Here is a 20,290-nt window from a genome sequence, read left to right as displayed (position 1 = left end):
TCAGGGAGCACTTGCTAGCTCCCGGGGAGCACTCACAAGCTCCTAGGGAGCATTCACTAGCTCTTGGGGAGCACTCACCAGCTCCTAGGAAGCACTTACTAGCTCTTGGGGAGCACTCACCAGCTCCCAGGGAGCACTCGCTAGCTCTTGGGGAGCACTTGCTAGCTCTTGGGGAGCACTCACTAGCTCTCAGTCAGAGAGGCTACCCAGCCCCCTGGTAGAAAAACCTGGGATGCTGACAAGTGCCCTCAAGACCCCGCTCTGCAGGCTCATGGCGATTACATTTTCAGTGAGTAATTTTGTGTGTCCTGAAAATGAAATGAATACTAAAGCACATGCTGATAAATATGAAACTCTGACTTTCATGTTTTAATTCTGAACTTAAGGAACATAACTGGAAAAATTAAATGAATTTATTTAACCAATTCCTAACTGTCAACTGTCCTGCATTTTAAATACGGTTAATATCTAAAGATAGCATCTACCTTACCACAAAATGTGTTAAAAAGAGATACATAGAAAGTTCTACATGAACTATTAGTGCGCAGTTTAGGAAAAGGCAGAAAAGGAAAAAAAGCTACCAGACAAAGGCATAACTTGATGCATCAGCAACTCTCCCTTTCAGAGAAATGCAAATGTTGATGACGGGAGGGAGCCTCTTGGTAAGGAAGAAATAACAAAGGCACCAGAAGTCCTTCAACCTGGAAATTCCCTTTCGGCCCGCGTGGTGGCATTTCACCTTTGCCCTTATTGCGGATCTTAAATGGGCTGTAGACGGCTCACGAGAGGCTTCAGTCTTTACGACCGTTTATGGGCGGTCTCTCTAGATCTGAGCCCTGGACCCCCAGGGACAGGCTGACAGTTAGCCCTGGGCCCGTCAGCCCTGCCACCCAGACACCAAAGTTCTGTGCATCCAAAGCTGACCCTTGCAATAGCCACTTGCTATTTGTCCCTCAAGTTCTGAGGAGGAGAGTGAGGGGCGCCTGCACGGAATTGAATCAGACTTACCCGCACTGAAGACGGGCTCCTTGGGTTTGCTGTGGAAACAAAACAAACACAGATTTTAAAGGTCAGTTTGGGGGTTTCATCCCATTCACATGAGACTCCACTGTCCTTGGCTGCCGTGTCCGTCCCACTGAGGTGCAGGAATGACCTGCGTTAACAAGAAAGACAAAACCGCGGGACGGCCAAGAGGAACAGGTGTAAATAAACACAAGCGGCCAGAACCAGGGGCGAGCGATGGTGATCCCCACTTTATCACCAAAGCTGTGCTTTTTATGAGAGCAAATAAACGTTTGGGGAAGGAAAACATCTGGTTCAGCAAGATGGGAACAGCGTTGTCTAAATGTATAAGAAGGTTTCATCTCCCCACGTTCTTCTGAAGGGTTATTTAAATAATTTACTTAAAACTAGCAAATTCCTGACAAAAGAGCCTCTGTGCGAGGACTTTCAGAGCCCACATCCTGGCAGGGACAGCTATGGTGAGGAAGACGAGAGGGCAGGAGAAAAGGAGGACAGAACAAGGACTATCGGGGGGCATACTCATCATCGGAGAGGCGGGGACCCCACTGTGGACTTTGGCCAGGCTGAGACCACCCCTTGACTGCACCTGAGAAATCAGGCGCCCAAAGCCTTCAAGGTCACGCCACAGAGGGACTGAGGTCATCCCCAGGGGCAAGGTTCCCACGGGACAAGCCTGCCAGAGGAGTCTCCACATGCAGGAGAGCACGCTTACTACTTCCGTCAGGCACAGCCCTCCCGTGACAACCATGGGAGGGATGACCACCTCCTGCCAGACAAGGAAGGGGACTCTTTGGCAGGGCACCAAGTGCCCCCTGGTTAATCTCAGGGCCAGCACTTGCACCCGGCTCTGTAAGACTCCAACAGCCCGGGCTGTCTTCCAACAGCACCGCCCTGCTTCCCAGATCACCTCCCGCTTAAGATACGGAACAAGACGCAGCCATAAACAGTGCCCGCCCCAAAGGGAGCTGCAAACCATACAAGCCTGTGGAGGCTCATAAATATTTTTTGTGCACATTAAAAAATATATATCTGAGCAGATGTAGTCGTAATGTTACTTTTCTCCTTCATTTTTAACTTGAAATACATTGAGAAACACGACCAGTAAAAGTTACCCTTACTCCCACGATGTAATAAATAATATTATCTGTGAATGTCCTTGATTTTCAGATAATTTTATGCAGTACACGGCAGGGAGTTCTTTACTTATGCTTTAAAAGTGGTTTGCACTCTGTTTGAATGTGTTTTCAGCAGCTGGATCTGCTATTGGCTTAGTTTTCTGAACTCTAACCTTGGGTCACTGAAAATAGGGCCCTGGACGCACAGCAAACCCCTTTAACAGAGAAGCCCGTACGGCCCGAGACAACCTCTGCTGGCCCTGGCATGGCTCTGACCTCGTCTCTCTCTGCCCGGCCCTCAGTCTCTGAGTTCCACCCACTCTGTCCCTGACATCCCTGGAGCAGGCCAGGACTCGTGTGTCAGGCATCTGCCCTGGCTGTCCCTCCTCCGGGACGCCAGCCCCACAGCCTGCCTCGGGCCCCGGGTTGAGTCTGTGCTCAGAGCCACTTCCCGGGGGCCTTCCTGGCGCTCGGCTCTGCAGCCTCCCCAGGCCCTGTCTGGCTTCACGGTTCTCTACAGCACGGACCGGCCGCATCATTTCCTCCTGCGGCCCCCCAGGAGGAGGCGGCGTGCGAGGGCAGGGATGGTGGCTCATTGCTGTAGTCCCGGCGCCTGGAACAGCCGGCAGCTGCTGCCTGGAGCTGGGGCAGGTCTGGAGTCCTGTGGGTTCCTCTGCGGTCTCCCTTCCTCCGACTCAGCAGGCCTGAGCATCCGTGTCTGGGTGAGTGCGGTGAGGGGCTGCCTCCGTGCCCGGCCTCCCCCCTGACTGCTGCTGCCTGGTACCCGGGGTGAGGCGTGGGTGCCGATGGACTTTCGCTCAGTTCTTCCAGTCAGTCCTCGCACTTCGCCGTGCGCACCTCCAGGGCCCTCTCTCAGCTCTCCCCGTCCCTCCTGCAGGGGTGGCCGGCCACTGAAGTGGAGAACTTCTCTCCGTTCCCTCGCTCGGCCCTCGGCCGACAGCAGCCCTCGGCCGACAGCAGCCCTCATGTGCCTGTGCCTCAGAGAGGGTGTCTTTCAATACTCCTGTCCTGCTCCCCATCTTTGTCGCGAGCTTGATGAAGGTCTGTGGGAAAGGGGTGTGTATGCCTGGGGCTCCCAAGAATTCTAAACTGTCATGCCGCTCCACATTCGGCCTTTCATAATTCTAGAAGCTCCCAGCTGCCTTCTTCTTACTCCCCTCCATGCAGGCTCCCTTCTCTTCCTGCAGCTCTGCCAAGGATGAAGGCAGCCGTGGCTGTCCCTCCTATAGGGGTGTGTCACTTTTTAGATTTTAGTTCATCATGTTACTTTGTGACCTTCGTTCCATGGCGGCTTCCAACAGCTATGGTTTTGCAGATTATCTGGCCTGTTCTCACTGTTGGGGTGGGGGAGTGACACTGTGATTTTCTAAGCGGAAGCATAAGTCAACTCCAAATTTTATACATTCTTAGATTCACAGGCAGGGCAAGGACGCAAGAGGAAAAGCTAAAACAGAGACTCCACAGCAAACCCAGCAGCTATGGGAACATAATGACAGGGCAGCCAGGTAGGGAATCGGAAGACAGGAAAGCTATTTTTTCCGCCATAACTTTGATCAGAAAAGGAGAAAAACACAAAAGCCATGAACACAGAAAGAAGCCATCCGGAACCTTTCCTAAAGACAGAAAAGAGCAATGATGGATTATGTTCCTCTTAGAAACAGAAAATTCGTAGGGGAATTTGAACTACCATGACTCCTTTTCAAAAGGAGTTCACTTGATGAAATAAAGTTCTTGCTGGAAGTCAAAATACTCTACTATGTAAATAATGATTCTTACATAAATTGCCCCAAGCAGCTTTTTATTAGAAATAGGGTCATTTAGGAACCACCTATTAAAAATGTTTAGGAGTCACTGCAGACTTTTTTGGGGAGAAAAACTACTGCTTCATAGACATTTCCAACCAACACTTCCAGCTTAACGTGGCAGAGGGAGCGGAGACTGTGAAGTCAGCTGGATCTGCGTTCTGCTTGGGCAGATCCCTTCGTCTCTATACGCCTTAGTCTCCTCCCTCTACGAAATGGGAATAAAGCTGCTGTGAGGTATGAGGTATTGGCAGGATTAAATAAACCATGTGACGAAGCACCCAATACATCCTTACTTATTGAGATTACTTCCCTCTTCCTCCTAATGTCACTGACAAGAGCCTACCTACATTTCTAGACTCCTCATCTAACAGTCTCAAAACTAAAACAACATAAAGAATGTCAGCACTTGTTATTTTAACATCTATTAAAAGGCAAATTACCCCATGGCCTGAAGAATGAAACAATTTTTTTCAGTAAAAAAAGATGCTTAATTGAAGTCACCTAATTTCCAGGGTAAAATTTTGCAGAATGGAAAATGTGGTGTTACCATTATGTACCAATAGGTGGCGCTGTTTACACAGTTCTTAAATTGCCACGGCTTTAAAGGCAACATAGAGCCTTTCATTCAGGCTACAAATATTTATTTAGCACTTACTGTGTCCCAGGCACTGGGCAAAGCACTGGTGATACAAAGAACAATAAGCGACACAGCTTCTGCCCTCCCGAAGCTAGGGGCGTTGAGGGAGTGGGGAGGGAGCCACTTTTCCAGATAGTTAATGGCAGGAACAAGGCAGTCTGGAAGCGACCTATCTCAGACCAGAGGGCCAGGCGGGCTTCCCAGAGGAAGGGGCATCCCCAGCGGGCTCCTGAAGGATAAGCTGGAGTTCCTCCAAACATGTCCAACCGTCCTTCCTGCCAAATTTCCAGACACATGCATATGTCACTCAGGAGAAGAGAAAAACCCTCCACTTAGGAAATGCTAGAAGGTACACTTCATTAGACTGTGCATTTGTCTGTGTGAGCCTTTTCTGTGTTTGATTTTATAACACAATAAAATGATGTTTCTAAATACGCTGTCTTCTTACTTAGATTTGCATTTCTTTAATTAAGACTGAGTTTGGCCATCTTTTCCTTACTAACTGATGTTTGTAGTTCTCTCTCCATGAACTACCTGTTCAGTTTTCCTTTCAGTTGACTGTCTTTTCTCACTGTGTGTGTTGCGTCCTGTGGAAATTAAGGAAACGGGCCCTTTCCAGTTGTGTGTGTCCTTAATGTTTGTTGAGAGAATGGATCTTCGTGTGCAAACCTCTCTCCTTCCCTCCGTGCCTTACGCTGTGCTCTGCACGCAGCAGGTGTTCAGTAAGAGAAGCAGCACTGCGGAAGTGAATAAAGAAGGTAATGGAAATGTTCAGAATTTCTGATTCCTCCCTTTCAGGCTGGGGTGAGGACAGAAACAGGAGTTGGGGAATTCTGGAATGTCCCGAAGAAGAGAGGAGCTTCCTGACTGGGGAGTGGCTGTGCACACATCAGTGCCAGAACTTCAGGAGAGTGAAGCACACAATCGCAGCTACCCCTTAGGGGGGCCGATGGTAGGCAAGCTCGCTGCTAAGGATCCCACAGACATGACCTTATTTAATCCTTCCAACAACCCTGGGAGGAACTGACTACTTGTAATCGCATGAGGAAAAGCCCAAAGAGATTAAGTAACTGTTGACAATCACACAACAAAAAGTGGCAGAGCTGGGATGAAAACTTGGCTATGCACACAACACCCCATTGTTTTAACCTTTCTTGTTATACTGATTGCGGTAAAAAGATTCATTCAACAAACGTTTTCTGAGTGCCTACTATGTGCTGGGCATTGTTCTAGATGTTGGGCTGGCCTGACTGGATTAGAAAAACCTTAGTGGTAACTGAATCTCCAACTGAAGTACGTTTGCCTAGACAAGTGATGTTCCACGCCTGAAATAATGCGGTAAGAGCATATTTAATGACACAAAGACATGCTTTACTGCAAATGAAAAAGAGGGTTACAAAACATATGCAGGAGAATATGATCTTTGTCAAAATTACACACTACACACGTACAGCACTCTAGGAAAAAAGTCTAGATGGAAATGTAACAAAATGTTAGCTGTGAGTTCTCTGAATGGTGAGATTAGAGGTGATTTTCATTTCCTCTTTTTTGTACATCCGGGTTTCCTAAAACACATGCTACTAGTATAATAAATAAAAGGGAAGAGATCTTGCTGAGAAAAGTGAGAGTGGTGCCAGATAGATATCACGCCAGGCCCAAAAGAGGGTGAGGACCTGGGAGATGGAGGACCTTGAGGCCCAGGCTGAGGACTCAGATTCAGATGGCACCATCAGTGATGCCAAAGAAAAAGAAAACCTAATCTGAGCCTTGAGGATCTCCAGGTGTCACTCAAAAGACTATTTCATCGAATGCTAGAGCCTTAGGCAGGATGGAGCTCAGGATTCTGGACCTTGGAGTCTAGATAAAACGGCCGGTTCAGGTTGTGCAACACAAAAGGGCATCTAAGGGAACGCTCTCACGTGGTAGACATCTTCACTATTTTGAAGTTTTTTTAATTTCTTGACTCCAAAGATGGGCAGTTTTATGTGTGTTACAACAAGTTATCCAGCAGATGGCCAAAACATTTCTTGTTCTATCAAAATCATCCCATTACGACAACTTTTTGATGGAAACAAAGTGCCTTGCTTACACAGTTGATATATTTCATTCCCGTAAGACTTATGAAAAAGGAATCAGTTTGACAATTTAAACACTTTATCCGTCTAGTAAGATCTAACATAAACTGTGCATTCTAAATAGCAGCTGTTTTTCCATCTGATATAAAACACTTTTTTTAATTAAAAAAATATTCCCTATTGTATTAGAATACTGGCTACATTAGATAGTAGAATGTTACTGTCGATTCCCGATTTCAATTTAATAAGTACTTCATTATGACACAAATCACTACACAACTGTTAATATTAATTTACCATCAATATTACAATAAAGTAAATATTACATTGCCATATATTGCTTTTGTTCTTATGCAAGTTTTGTCAGTGCAAAGATTAAGAGCCGTTAAAATTTTGTGGCTTGTTACAAGTAAAGTATTTTAAAATATTCTAAGATAAAAGTCTGTAACGTCACAAGAAAGACTGTCAAATCTAGCGACCATTTCCAAAGAAAATGAGATATGGGAGCAAGAAGACTGCAACTATCATAAATAATTCGATTTCTATGAGAGAAAAAGGTGATTATTTTAAAATAAATTAGTGTATCTTAGAAAATGTGAATGTTTAGGACCTCAAAAACACTATTACTTCATGTTCAACAATAAGATTTGTACAGTCTATGCGGAGTGGCTTCATATTTGATGTAATTATTATTATTGAGAAATATGTATGTGGTGTGGAATTGTTTTCTTTGAGTAAGAGGAGCCTTTTTAAACTTTTTGCAGAAGTGCCCTATGTGCTAACGACAGCTTTGCACATGGTGTGTGGTAATTGTGAGCTTTAGAGCAAATAGTCTGTGATCGATACAAGTTCAAGCACTGCCATGTGTGAATGACTTGCTTTTTCTACAAACCAGGACAGATCCAGCCACCCCTCGAGCACCAGCACCCTCCCTCACTGGCATTCTGATGAGCTTTCCTGGGCATCACACCCAGCTGCAGACCAGCTTTCTGAAGTGACGTCAAAACCATGAGACCCACGAGGATTTACAATGCTTTATTCCTCCCACCCTTTTAGATTTTGCCAAAATCTGGGTTGTACTCACAAGACTGCATCACCTACATGGATGTAAGTTAACACGTGTCAGACCAGAAAAAAGACTAATAACTTCAGACGTCATCTAATGTCCTCATCTTACAAATGAGGAGAAACCACAGTTCAGAATTTTGGAAAGTCTTGCAAACCATTTTTCTCTGCTCCACACGGGCCTCACTTCATAACTAGTCTCACGACATGATGCCCATTACTGAGTGCCAAGCACTACGCTGGGTGTTTTCCTACCAGTTAGCTCATTGATAAGAGTCAAGGGAATTAGGCATAAAATCCCTAATTCACAGAGGAAAAACTGAGGCTGGGAGAAGTTAAGTGGCAGAACTGGCTTACAAACCCAGCTCTTTCTTTTACTCTAGAGCCTATGCCTTTTCCATTACGTCTTGCTGCCTACAGTAACCAAACAAGGATGATCTCTTAAAACGTAAGATAGCATCCTGGAACTGAGGACAAACATAAGCCAGCATCCTGGAACCATGGACAAATGGAAGCGAGCATCTTAGAACCAAGGACAAATGGAAGCCAGCATCCTGGAACCATGGACAAATGGAAGCCCAGCATCCTGGGACCACGGACAAATGGAAGCCAGCATCCTGGGACCATGGACAAATGGAAGCGAGCATCTTAGAACCAAGGACAAATGGAAGCCAACATCCTGGAACCATGGACAAATGGAAGCGAGCATCTTAGAACCAAGGACAAATGGAAGCCAGCATCCTGGAACCATGGACAAATGAAAGCCAGCATACTGGAACCACGGACAAATGGAAGCCAGCATCCTGGAACCAAGGACAAATGGAAGCCAGCATCCTGGAACCATGGACAAATACGAGTGAACGATGGGGAGGAGACCACCTATCTTGAGACCAACAAATAACCATAATGTGTAAGAGGAATTACATCGGGGCCACCTCCTCGTCCCTTTCTTTGCATGCTTCAAGTCCCGAAGACTGGGCATAGGTCAGCGAGGCTCTAGCTCTGCTTCCACGCCAGGTCAGGGCAGCCAAGAGCGGGCTGCTCACATGGCATTGGAGAGGAAGAATTAAGGAAAAGGGCCAGGCAGCGACTGCATCACCAACTTCACCTTCACTTCCATCGCTTCTTTCTGTTTGAGTTACTGCTGCTGTTACTCCCAAGGGCCCCCAGAGGTGTCTGTCAGTACCAGCAACTACCTAAGAGAAGGGAGGGACTCTCTCTCTGAAACTCCCTAGGTGTGTCAAGTCAGCCAGTTCGGTGCTGCGTTGGCCTCAACTATGTCTGCGTTCTGACGAGACAAAGAATTTACTTTTAAATGGACATGTTTAATTGCTTGAATTATTTTTAGAAAATGATTAGTAAATTTTCCCAGTCCTTCATTTCCAAATCAAAATTTCCTACTGCGGCGTTTAAAAAAAAAAACCCTTTGTAAATATGTCTTATGGAAATATTTACCCAGCCCATTTACCAAAGCCATAGGATTTAAAAGATAAAACAGATCTGGAGTTTGCACAATGCAGATCCTTTCTGGAAATTTTTAATAAAAATCAGATGTGCAGAGAAGGAGCCAAGTTTTTAAGAACTGCCAAGATCTAGACATTTCAGGTCAACTTCCAAATTCACCCTGAATTCAGAGAAGCCTAAAGACCACACCGACTCTCCCAGGACTCACGCTCTGTTGCCAGTGTAACCACTTGGCCTTATTTCCAAGGTATTATCACCCAATTAGCATAATCTTCTGATAAGAAGCACTAATAGTCTAAATTAGGAGACAGAGCCCCATGTCAGTGGTTTCTGAGATCGCCTGCCCTGCTAGAGGTGTGAGAAGTGGCATCTTTTCTACAAAAGCTATCTTTTAGCAGTAACACTGAAAAAGAGTTTAAGCTTCCTTTACAGGACTGAATCAGAATGGATTTACAAACTTGGAATTTTTACAGCCCGTGGGTTGGAGTCAATTGCTTTATGACTAAGCCTTCTCCTTACATGAACATTTGGAAAAAAAAAAAAAACACAAAAAACTAAACACAAGTTTAGCCAGTGAAGCTGAAATTCCTTCCTAAGCCTTGCTCAATAGAGAGAATAAAATTAAAGCACAATGTCTAAAAAGCAAGAATAAAGTACAACGTCAGGTAGATATACACAGAGACACTGATCTCATCTACACGAGACGTTCCTAAACAGAAAACAAGCCATTAAAATGCCAGGAATTAGCTTTCACTAATAAAATGTTACTATCAGTTTCATAGATATTTATCGTAATCCATTATAACTAACCTTAAAGAAAAATTCAAAATTAGAAGTAAATGTATTTCATGACACCAAAAAGGAAATGGTCTCTATTTCTGGCGCTAGCTCAATATTAGAAATAGTTTCCGACAAATCGTAAAATTACAACTTTTTACCAGTCTATCTTAGAAAATACTCCTGACAAACTTGAACAATCCACTAAAAGGAATTTTAAAATGGCAGCAGGATGTCCTGGACATATAAAGGGCTCCACGTGGAAATTCAGAACGGCTTCCCACAGTCCATGAAGTTGGCATTGAGCACGTTCTCAGAACCACTTCTGCCCGTACAAGAGTGCTGGGAGCTCAAGTTCTTTTTTCTGCCTGGACAGTAACTGGTGTGTGCTGTTACCAGCAGCTGCCTCCGTGGCTGATTTGCCCCCACAATGGTCTCGGGAGAAGGCCCACGTGCCAGTGAGAGCTCCTAGCTTGTGTGCATATGAGGGGATCTTCTGACTCATCTTTGGGGACAAGAGGCAACAAAATGTCTGCCTAGCAGGACCCAGGGATAAGACGCCCCTTACCTCTCACTGTTCTTTTTGCCGCTGGAAGAACTGCTCGTGGATCCTGTGCGATTCCGGTTTCCTTTGGAATCCCCATAGCTTTCCCTTCGACCCCCAGGAGACACTCGTTCAGAAGAGCTGGTCCTCTTGATGGTACTAGAAGGGAGATGTAAATGACAATGAAAGCCTTAACGGTGTGATTTTATTTAACTGCTGAGTGTAAAAATATATACATGGAACATCCTATTTCCACGTGGACATTTAAAAGATAGTGGGCTCTAAATTCCTACCTATAGAGGTCAAAAAACTTTCTGGAATGGCACCTGGAATCAGTGCCTCTGCTCACTGCCTTTGTAACTGTGGCAATTAGTACAGTTCAAAGTCACAGGGGACACGGAAAGGTAAGACCCCCACTACTGTGTGAGAGCACTCCAGCGGCTTAAGGGAAGTGACCCCGCCCTGAAGCAGGCTTCAGTCTAGCCCAGTGGTGCTCAGCCAGGGCTGACTGCCTCCCAGGGGACATTCAGCAACGGCTGGAGCATTTTTGGCTGTCACAATCAGGGGGAGAGGGCTGCTACTGGCATCTAGGCGGTAGAGGCCAGGGATGCTGCTCAACCCCCTATGATGCCCAGGACAGCCCCCACGGAAAAGAATGATCCAGCCCCAAATGTCAATAGTGTTGATATTGAAGAACTCTGGTCTACAGGCACACATGGGACAAACACAAACAGCATGCCCCAGGTAATGACAGAAACATTCCACCCTATGTAAGATGCCTTGTTCAGAGGTGGCGCCCATGCGAGCACTTATGTCCCTCTGCCTAACCAGGACTAGAGTGGTTAGCAGCCTGGGGTGGGGGGAGACTTCCTGAAGACTATGAATTTCCGGGAGAGAGAAAATGAGTGGCTGGAATGTGTTGTAATTACACAGCAGGGAAGAGCCTGCTGGAGGAAAAGGGATGCCGTGTACACAGGTAATTCCCAGGGCTGAGCGGGAAACAGCCAGGGCGGGGGCTGCAGGGCGATGGCTCTGCTCCTGGAGCACGTAACCGTATTGCAGGGATCCCTGCAAAGTTTATCTCATCAGTAGGCCACACGCTGCTTGAGATCCAATCTCATTTATCATTCTCGTATACTCTGCAGGGCCTATACAGAAGCCTGATACATTTTATTAAGTGAAAGGATGAAATAAATGAATACATAAACGGGAGTGTCACACTTTGACCCTTCACGGGAAGAGACACGAGGTGCTTTAATTTAGCACCTGCTCTGTGGGGAAGAAAGACAGAGAGGGTGGGTGGTGGTGCTGCCACTCCAGGGCTGGGGCCACGGGAGGAGGCACCGACCAGCGAGGGTCTGGTCTGGACGCAGAGTCGAGGTGCCGGTGGGTGCGATGCAGGTCTCCAGCCCTGCAGCCTGTGAATGGGCTCAGGACAGGAGCTGTGCCGCTGGTGCCCTGAACCACGGATGTGGAGGAAATCGCCAGTTGAGGAAGAAGAGAAGATGAGAATGAAAAGAATCCCCAGGAAAAGAGGAATTTTTTAAGACGTGGGTTGAGCAACTGCCACGGGAGCCTGAGGTAGCAGAGAAACCTGGAGAGGCTGGGAAAGGAGGAAATGAGGAGGGGGTGGTGGGAGGAGACAAGAGAAAATGTGCGAGGACTTGTTAAGGCTGCTGGATACTACAGAGAGAGGATGAGAGGGGAGGTGAGGGGAGGACCATGATTAAGAAGTCTCAGGTGGCTTCAGTGAGCACTGCTTCCGGGGCAGGTGGGAGACGGAACCAAACTTCAGTCAGGAGGAAAGAGGAACTTGTGACAGCAAGACTAGTGTCCCTGGGCTGAGTGTCAGTGCCCTCATTTCTCATCAGTAGATGACATGGGACGTGGGAAGGCCTCACACATGGAGGGCCCCGCTGTCTCCAGCCACTGCTCCTCTTAGTAACCACCACTCTCTCTTCCTTTCTTCTCTTTTTCCTCATTGTCTATTCATTCCTTCAGGCCAACTTTCAGTCCCTTTTCCTTTGCAACTTCCAATTGTTAAGTAAATAATCTCTTAGCCTTGTTTTTAAAAAACGCAGAGTGTACTGGCTTTTGAAAAACCATCTCACTCTTTGAGTCAGCGAACATACATAAAATGACCATAATCATGATGATTTGAATATACTTTTTGCTAACTGAGGAAGCTCTGAATTTACAGCACCAGAATCTTACAGCCGGGATTTGCCTGGGTGTGCCTTAAGGTTAAAATGGGAACTCTCAGAACACTCAATTTGGAGACAAGGAAATTATAGATCTTGGGAGAGCTTTACATTTCTGAAATTTGGGACTGAAGTCTAAAAGTTATAGAAACCCTTTGTGCTTAAAGTTCAAGATCTTCCAACAACAAAAAACACCAAGCTAATGTATCTTAGCGGGCTCTCTCTCTGCTGAGCATCTAGCACAAGGCTCTGACGCACGCGGCCCCGGCAGCTGGCAGTCCTGGGAGTGGGGCCACTGGGAGCATCGCCTCCAGGGTGTCCTTGTGGGAGTTCACGGCAAGTTCACGGCAATTTAAAGACTTGTATAAAGCACCCTTAAAGAGGTGAAAAACCATGGCTGTGAATCAATTATATCAAACATTAACCCATTTTCTAATAATTAACACTCAATCTGGTGGCTGGAAGAGTTAACAGGGACATCAGTGACAGCAGCAGTGGCAGCAGCAGTTCACTTACACTGAGGCCTCTGCATTTTAAGCATATTATTTAATTTAAACCTCACAAATCCCCCGCAAAAGTATCACTATCCCTATTTTACAGATTAGGAAGCAAATTCAGGGACAGAGCAAGTCACCAGAGGTGACTTCACCCCTTGCTCTCTCTACTGGGCTTCCTAATGAAGGCCACCGGCAATTGATGAAACACGGGAGGACAGCAGCTTTAAGGACCTGTTGAACCTCTAAAAATCTAATCAATGTCAATAACTAATACAGTTCCATGATTTGAGACGTGATCAGCAGCAGATGTTGGCTAAGAGCTCTAAGCTACTGTGTTAAAAGGGAAGTAAAGTACCGCAGAAGCCGCTGGGGTTACCGAGCGAGCCCAAGCAGCCCTCACCTGGATGTGGATCTATGCACTTTGCATGCACTGAGAGGACTCAGAGACCTGTTTAATCTATGTGCAAGAGGCACGGAAACAAAGCAGAATAACGTAAGAACAATAATCAAAGCGTGGAAAAACCGTTCGGTAAACTTCAATAAATTACAGCACACACACCACACAGCAAAATGGAAAAACATCTTGGTTCGCATATACAGACTCCGGCATCATCCATCACAGCTCTTTCAAGATATCTGTCATTCACACATTTGCATTAAAATGTTACGCTTTTTTGTAAATCTACTATTGTCGTATACATGGAAAAAACAAGACATTTCCTTTTGAGAGCCAAGAGCTCTTATGAATTAAAGAGGATTTAGTAGGACTAAGAAGGAAGGACAGAAAATAAAGCTTGAAGACAAACATTCGCAGCTGAAGGGCAGCCGGAGGGAGCAGTACTGTGTACTCACTGCGAGGCGTCTCCTTAAATATCCAGCGGGGAATATCAAAGAAGGTATGTTCCCTCTGGACAGCGTGAAAAATAATACTCTCGGTTTTGAAAGTGGCAGAAGTACTGGCTTGTGAGAGACCGTACAATAGCGTACTACATTTTTTAGTGCTTAAGGCAAGTAAAGTATTTTTGGTGTACAAATGCACGGGTACCATCATTTCTTCTTTTCCCTTCTGTTGTCTACTCCTACTCCCAAACCCAAAACCCCCTAAGTTCTGCAAATATAGTCATAACAACGTTTCGGTCACAATGACGGACCGCATACACGACAGTGGTCCCGTGAGGTCAGTCCCATACAGCCTAGGTTTGTAGCAGGCTGCACCATCTAGGTTTGTGTAAGTGCACTCTGTGATGGTCGCACAACGACGACATCGCCTAACGATGCATTTCTTGGAACGGGCTTCCATCATTAAGTGATGCCCATGTGACGGTTCCTGCCATTACATTACATAAGCATTCATGGTTTTTGCCAATTTAAACTAAATTTTAGACATCATAAAATTTCTGTGATGGAGACAGCTGACCAGAAGAGCGGCAATCTTTCTTCTTAGAGAGTAACTTTAAGCATAATAAGCTACAATTATGTCTTTCTTTCATTATGTGATTTGGAATCAAGAATTCATTTTCCAAAATTTTGCAAAAAGATCCCAAGCTTTCACAATCAAGAAAACAGATATCTCACAGGTAGCTCTTATGCATAACCAGGGATTTTCTGATGACGTTGTTTGTCACGACGGCTGGGGGAACCAACGCTGCAGTAAAACAATTACTCACTCATTAGGCATCGACCCTTCACTGGGCGCTGTGCTGAGCACTGGGGAATCAACATGGGACCAGGACCAACGTGGCTTTTGTCTTGCAAGTTATGAGATAACTCTGACAGACAGAGACCGTGCACTTCAACAGGTAAGAAACGCTCCTGTCTTTCACTGTCTAAAGACATCTTTGTGGCAAAACCCAAGTCATTTCCTAAGAACGCTGATGGTCTCAGAGAATCTGATAGGTCAAAAGAAGGTTTTTTTCTACCTTATGAAGCCAACTGCCTGAGCTCAGAGAAACCTGCTTAACTTCTGAGAAAGGGGTGGGTGCCAGTTCGTCTTCCTCTGGTCACACAACACTCCCATCTCTATTTGGCTACTGAGAGCAGACTCGAAACATGAATTGCACACCTATATTTCAACGGCTCTCAGTGATAAATATATTAGGAACAAAATTAAAGAACAACTAAAAGCAGATTTTGTTTTTCCACTGTTTAAATCATGTACACGACCAGCACTGACTCTGGTGCATTTACAAACGCCGTATTTCTAATACAAGTGGTTCTATTTTTCCAAAGGACTGTCAGCTGTTTGTTTGGAAGCAATAGCTGTTTACCATCCGATCGTACACTTGGAGCAGAGCATCTTTAAAATAATGCTTTCTTTTTGTACCAGTTTTGTTCATCTGTTCTCCCTCCTTCCCACTCTCCCTATTGTAAAGCTCCACTGAGGAGCGGGAAGAATGAGTGATTGTCTCTGATTTGAGCCACTGGCAATGCTGTTCCATCGTCAGCTTCAGCATCCCCACTGAGCAAGGTACGACCTACAACGTCTTCCCCAGATTTTCTGCCTTTTTTCTTTTGACTAATGGAAACAAAGCTTTTCCCAAGGATTCCAAATCAGGCCCCCGGTCGAAGTCTTAATTGGCAACACAAAGCACAACCACTGGGTGCTGGACAGTTTCCAAAGAGGATTTTGTTCTTAAGCACTAGGCTGAAAAACCCCAGAGAAGAGAAGATAAACATATACCATCCATACCCCAAGGATGCCCTCCCTCAGTGCATTTGGAACTCTGATTACAGAAAAATTCCGACATGATTGTACACATATTTGAGATGGCTGGGAAGATATTTTAATCCTAATATTCATAATGCCCAGCTTGCTTCTTTCTGTTTTCAAAATTCCCTCCTAATGAGACATCTCTAGGAACCTCACCGAGGAGTAACAACTAGATGCTACTGTTTGGGTTTCTGACTTCCAAGTGGATGGGGACTCACGTCCATGGACGTTCATAAGAGCCAGAGAAACAAAATAAATGAATCACTGCGTTCTAAATCGAAAACGAAGAGGCTTGGACACTCAGTCTAGAAAACCATGGATTTCCAGTTGGCTGCTAGACTTTAGCTTATCAGCTGAATCAACCTGATTGTTTTGTAAATTAAAAAAAAAGTCTACAGAGGACTTAGAATATTTCTAGAAGGAAGGTTACTGTTTAATATAAACACATACACACACATACATGATGGCTACTAGTAATCTTCCTTCCTGCCTGCCTGCCTTCCTTCTCTCCCTCCCTCTTTCCTTTCCTCCTAATGCTACTGAGAGCCATCACTGCCCCTGTGCCCTTTCATATACGGCTGACAAGGGGGCAGAGGACCCAGGCCTCTGCTCACAGCAACCTTGTTAATGGGCAGTTGTGTCTTTTGGACGTGCAATGTGCCAGGAATCTCTCTGAGAGACCTCTCACTCCTGACTGCCACTCCTGATAGCACTCACAGTGGTGTCTTAGAACATCACTGCTTCTAACAAGCAGTATACAGATGGGTGGAGCACACAAGAAGGACGATTTCCAAATGGGAATCACATCAAGCACTTTTACGAGCAGATGTGAGTGCTGACCCGGAAACCTTTGTGGGAAGCAGCGCAGCATAGCGAAAGGGGTGTGAGCTCTGGACTCAGACCAGCTGAGTTGGAGCCCATGTTCCCCACTCTTCAGCTGTGGGACCCTGGCAATGTTACTTCACTTCTCTGAGCCTCAGTTTTCCCATTGGCAAAATAGGGATAATAAAATCTACCTTGCAAGGCTGTTTTGAGGATTAGTGATAACGGTATTGAAAACCTGGCACTTGGTAGGCGTTATTATCATCAAAAATGATTTCTACCATCATCATTGATTTAAAGAGGGCTGAAGTGCCCACTAATGCCTCCTTGTGTTTTCACATCCTGCGGGAAAGTATCGATTAGATTCTACAGCACAGCCTGACTCCTGCGGTCAGTTTCAGAAATCTCATCTCCAGCCTTAATCCGACCCTGAATAAATATTTCAAATACTTGAACTCAAAACACAATTTGCCCAGAATTCTAACAATCGTGCCAAACAATCCTGCAAGGTCTAAGAAAACCATAAAAAGTCTATTAAGTGAAGGGCAGGATTGTACTACACCAAAGACCAAACAGAGAAACTCCTACAAAATCAGAGAGCAAGAATGCTGGACATAAATTTTCATGAAGTGAACTGAAAGCTAGGAATTCTATCTACATTTCAATTTTGTTTTTTAAAGTTTGGCACCTGAGCTAACATCTGTTGTCAATCTTCTTTCTTTCTCCTTCTTCTCCCCAAAGCCCCCTGGCACATAGATCTATTTTCTAGCTGTAGGTCCTTCTAGTTGTTCTATGTGGGACGCCACCTCAGCACGGCTTGATGAGTGGTGCCATGTCCGCAGCCAGGATCTGAACCCGCAAAACCCTGGGCCGCCAAAGTGGAGCATGTGAACTTAACCACTGGGCCCCAGCACTGGGTGCACATGTCAATTTTTACTTTTATTTTTTTGCTCTGAAAAAATTTTTGCTTTTATTTAAATTCCAGATATATGGTATGAATTATAAAATTCTATTTTCTTCAAGAATAAAGGACAAGAATCTCATTTTTTCACTGTTTGCTGCTTTAAAAAGTCAATCTTGAAATTAAACAACTTGCTCTTAAATAACCAATAAATCAAAGAAGAAAACACAAGAGAATTTAGAAAAAATCTAGAGACAAATGAAAACAAAAAAAAAATACTAAAACTTACAGGATGCAGCAAAAGCAGTACTAAGAGGGAAGTTTACAGCTCTAAACACTTATATTAAAAAGAAGAAAGATCTCAAATCAACAACCTAACTTTATATCTCAAGGAACTAGAAAAAGAAAAACAAACTAAACCAAAAGTTAGCAGAAGTAAAGACACAATAAAGATTAGAGCAGAGGTAAGTGAAATAGAGAACAGAAAAACAATAGAAAAAATCAATGAAACCAAGAGTTGTTTTTATTTTTTTGAAAAGATCAATAAAATTGATAAATCTTCAGCTAGACTAACTAAGAATGAAAGAGAGAAAACTCAACTAAAATTAGAAATGAAAAATGGGACATTACAACTTGATGTCACAAAAATAAAAAAGATTATAAGAGACTGCTATGAACAAATATATGCCAACAAATTGGATAACTTAGAGGAAATGGATAAATTCCTAGATACATAGGACCTACCAAGACTGAATTATAAAGAAATAAAAACTCTTAACAGATCTATAATTGGAAGGAGATTGAAAGAGTAATCAAAAATCTGCCAACAAGGAAAAGCCCAGGACTAGATGGCATCACTGGAAAATTCTACCAAACATTTAAAGAGGAATTAACATGAATCCTCTTCAAACTCTTCCGAAGAATTGAAGGGGGGTGAATACTTCCAATTCATTCTATGGACCAGCATTACTCTGATACTAAAACCAGACAAAGAGATAACAAGAAAAACTATACACCAACATCCTTGATGAACACTGATACAAAAATCCTTGACAAAATACTATCAAACTGAATTCAACGATACATTAATAGAATTATACATCATGACCAATTGGGATTCGCAGCTGGAAGGCAAGGGTGGTTCAACATATGAAAGTCAATCAATGCAATACACCACATTAACAGAACGAAGGACAAACATCACATGATCATCTCAAGTGATGCAGAAAAAGCACTTGACAAAATTCAACACCCTGTCATGTTAAAAACACTCAACAAGTTAAAAATAGAAGGAAACTACCTTAACATAATAAAAGCCATGTATGAAAAGCCCACAGCTAACATCATATTCAACAGTGAAAGACTAAAAGCTTTTCCTCTAAGATCATGAACAAGGCAAGGATGCCCACTTTCAAGACTTCTATTCAACATAGAAGTCCTAGCCAGTGCAATTAGACAAGAAACAGAAATAAATGGCATCCAAATTGGAAAGGAAGAAGTAAAACAATCTCTGTTTGCAGATCACATGATCTTACACATAGAAAACCCTAAAGATTCCACGCACAAAAATCTTAAAACTAATAGATAATTTCAGCAAAGTTGCAGGATACAAAAATCAACACACAAAAATCAGTTGCATTTTTATACATTAACAATGACTAATCCAAAAAGGAAATTAAGAAGATAATCCCATTTGCTATAGCATCCAAAAAGATAAAATACTTAAGAATACACTTAACCAAGGAGGTGAAAGACCTGTATGCAGAAAACTACAAAACATTGCTAAAAGAAATAAAAGACATAAATAACTGGAAATGCATCCCATGTTCACAGATTGGAAGACTCAATATTGTTAAAATGTCTATATCACCAAAGGTGATCTATAGATTTAATGCAATTTCTATCAAAATCCCAATGGAGGGGCCAGCCCTGTGGCCAAGTGGTTAAGTTCGTGTGCTCTGCTTTGGCGGCCCAGGGTTCGGATCCTGGTGCAGACATGGCACCACTCATTAGGCCATGTTGAGGTGGCGTCCCACATGCCACAACTAGAATGATCCACAACTAGAATATACAACTATGTACTGGGGGGATTGGGGGAGGAAAAAAAAAATCCCAATGGAATTTTTTGCAGAAATAGAAAAAAACCATCCCCAAATTCATAAGGAATCTCAAGGGGCCCCAAATAGCCAAAACAACCTTGAAAAAGAAGAACAAAGTTGAAGGTTTCACACTTCCTGATTTGAAAACATACTACAAAATAACAGTATTCAAGATGGTGTGCTATCTTTTTGGCATACAGACAGATAATATAGACCAATGGAACAGAATAGAGAGCCCAGAAAATAAACCCTTGCATATATGGCCAAATGACTTTTGATAAGGGTGCCAAGACTACAGAATTGGGAAAAGATAGGCTTTTCAACAAATGGGGTAGAGAAAACTGGATATCCACATGCAAAAGAATGAAGTTGGATCCTAGTTTTACAACATATACAAAAATTAACTCAAAATGGATTAAAGATCTAAGCATAAGATTTAAAACTATAACAGTCTCAGAAGAAAACATAGGGGAAAAGCTTCAGGGAACTGAATTTGACAATGATTTCTTGGATAGGACATCAAAAGCAAAAATA

General features: G+C 44.0%; 1 protein-coding gene across 13 annotated transcripts in view; it reads right to left on the bottom strand.

Annotated features, from left to right (window-relative positions):
• EML1 (EMAP like 1) overlaps positions 1 to 20,290 on the bottom strand; it is a 168,503-nt gene that overhangs the window by 36,971 nt on the left and 111,242 nt on the right. For all 13 annotated transcript variants that reach the window (XM_014854571.3, XM_014854574.3, XM_070514302.1 and 10 more), the window contains exons 4-5: positions 10,551 to 10,685; positions 1,009 to 1,037 (exon numbers count right to left, since the gene is read on the bottom strand). In XM_014854571.3, coding sequence (XP_014710057.1) covers positions 1,009 to 1,037; positions 10,551 to 10,685 — 164 coding nt within the window. The remainder of the gene's footprint in view (positions 1 to 1,008; positions 1,038 to 10,550; positions 10,686 to 20,290) is intronic.

The sequence above is a fragment of the Equus asinus genome, chromosome 7 (assembly GCF_041296235.1).
Source record: "Equus asinus isolate D_3611 breed Donkey chromosome 7, EquAss-T2T_v2, whole genome shotgun sequence".
NCBI lineage: Eukaryota > Metazoa > Chordata > Mammalia > Perissodactyla > Equidae > Equus > Equus asinus.
This window is presented reverse-complemented; position numbering and strand designations above follow the sequence as displayed.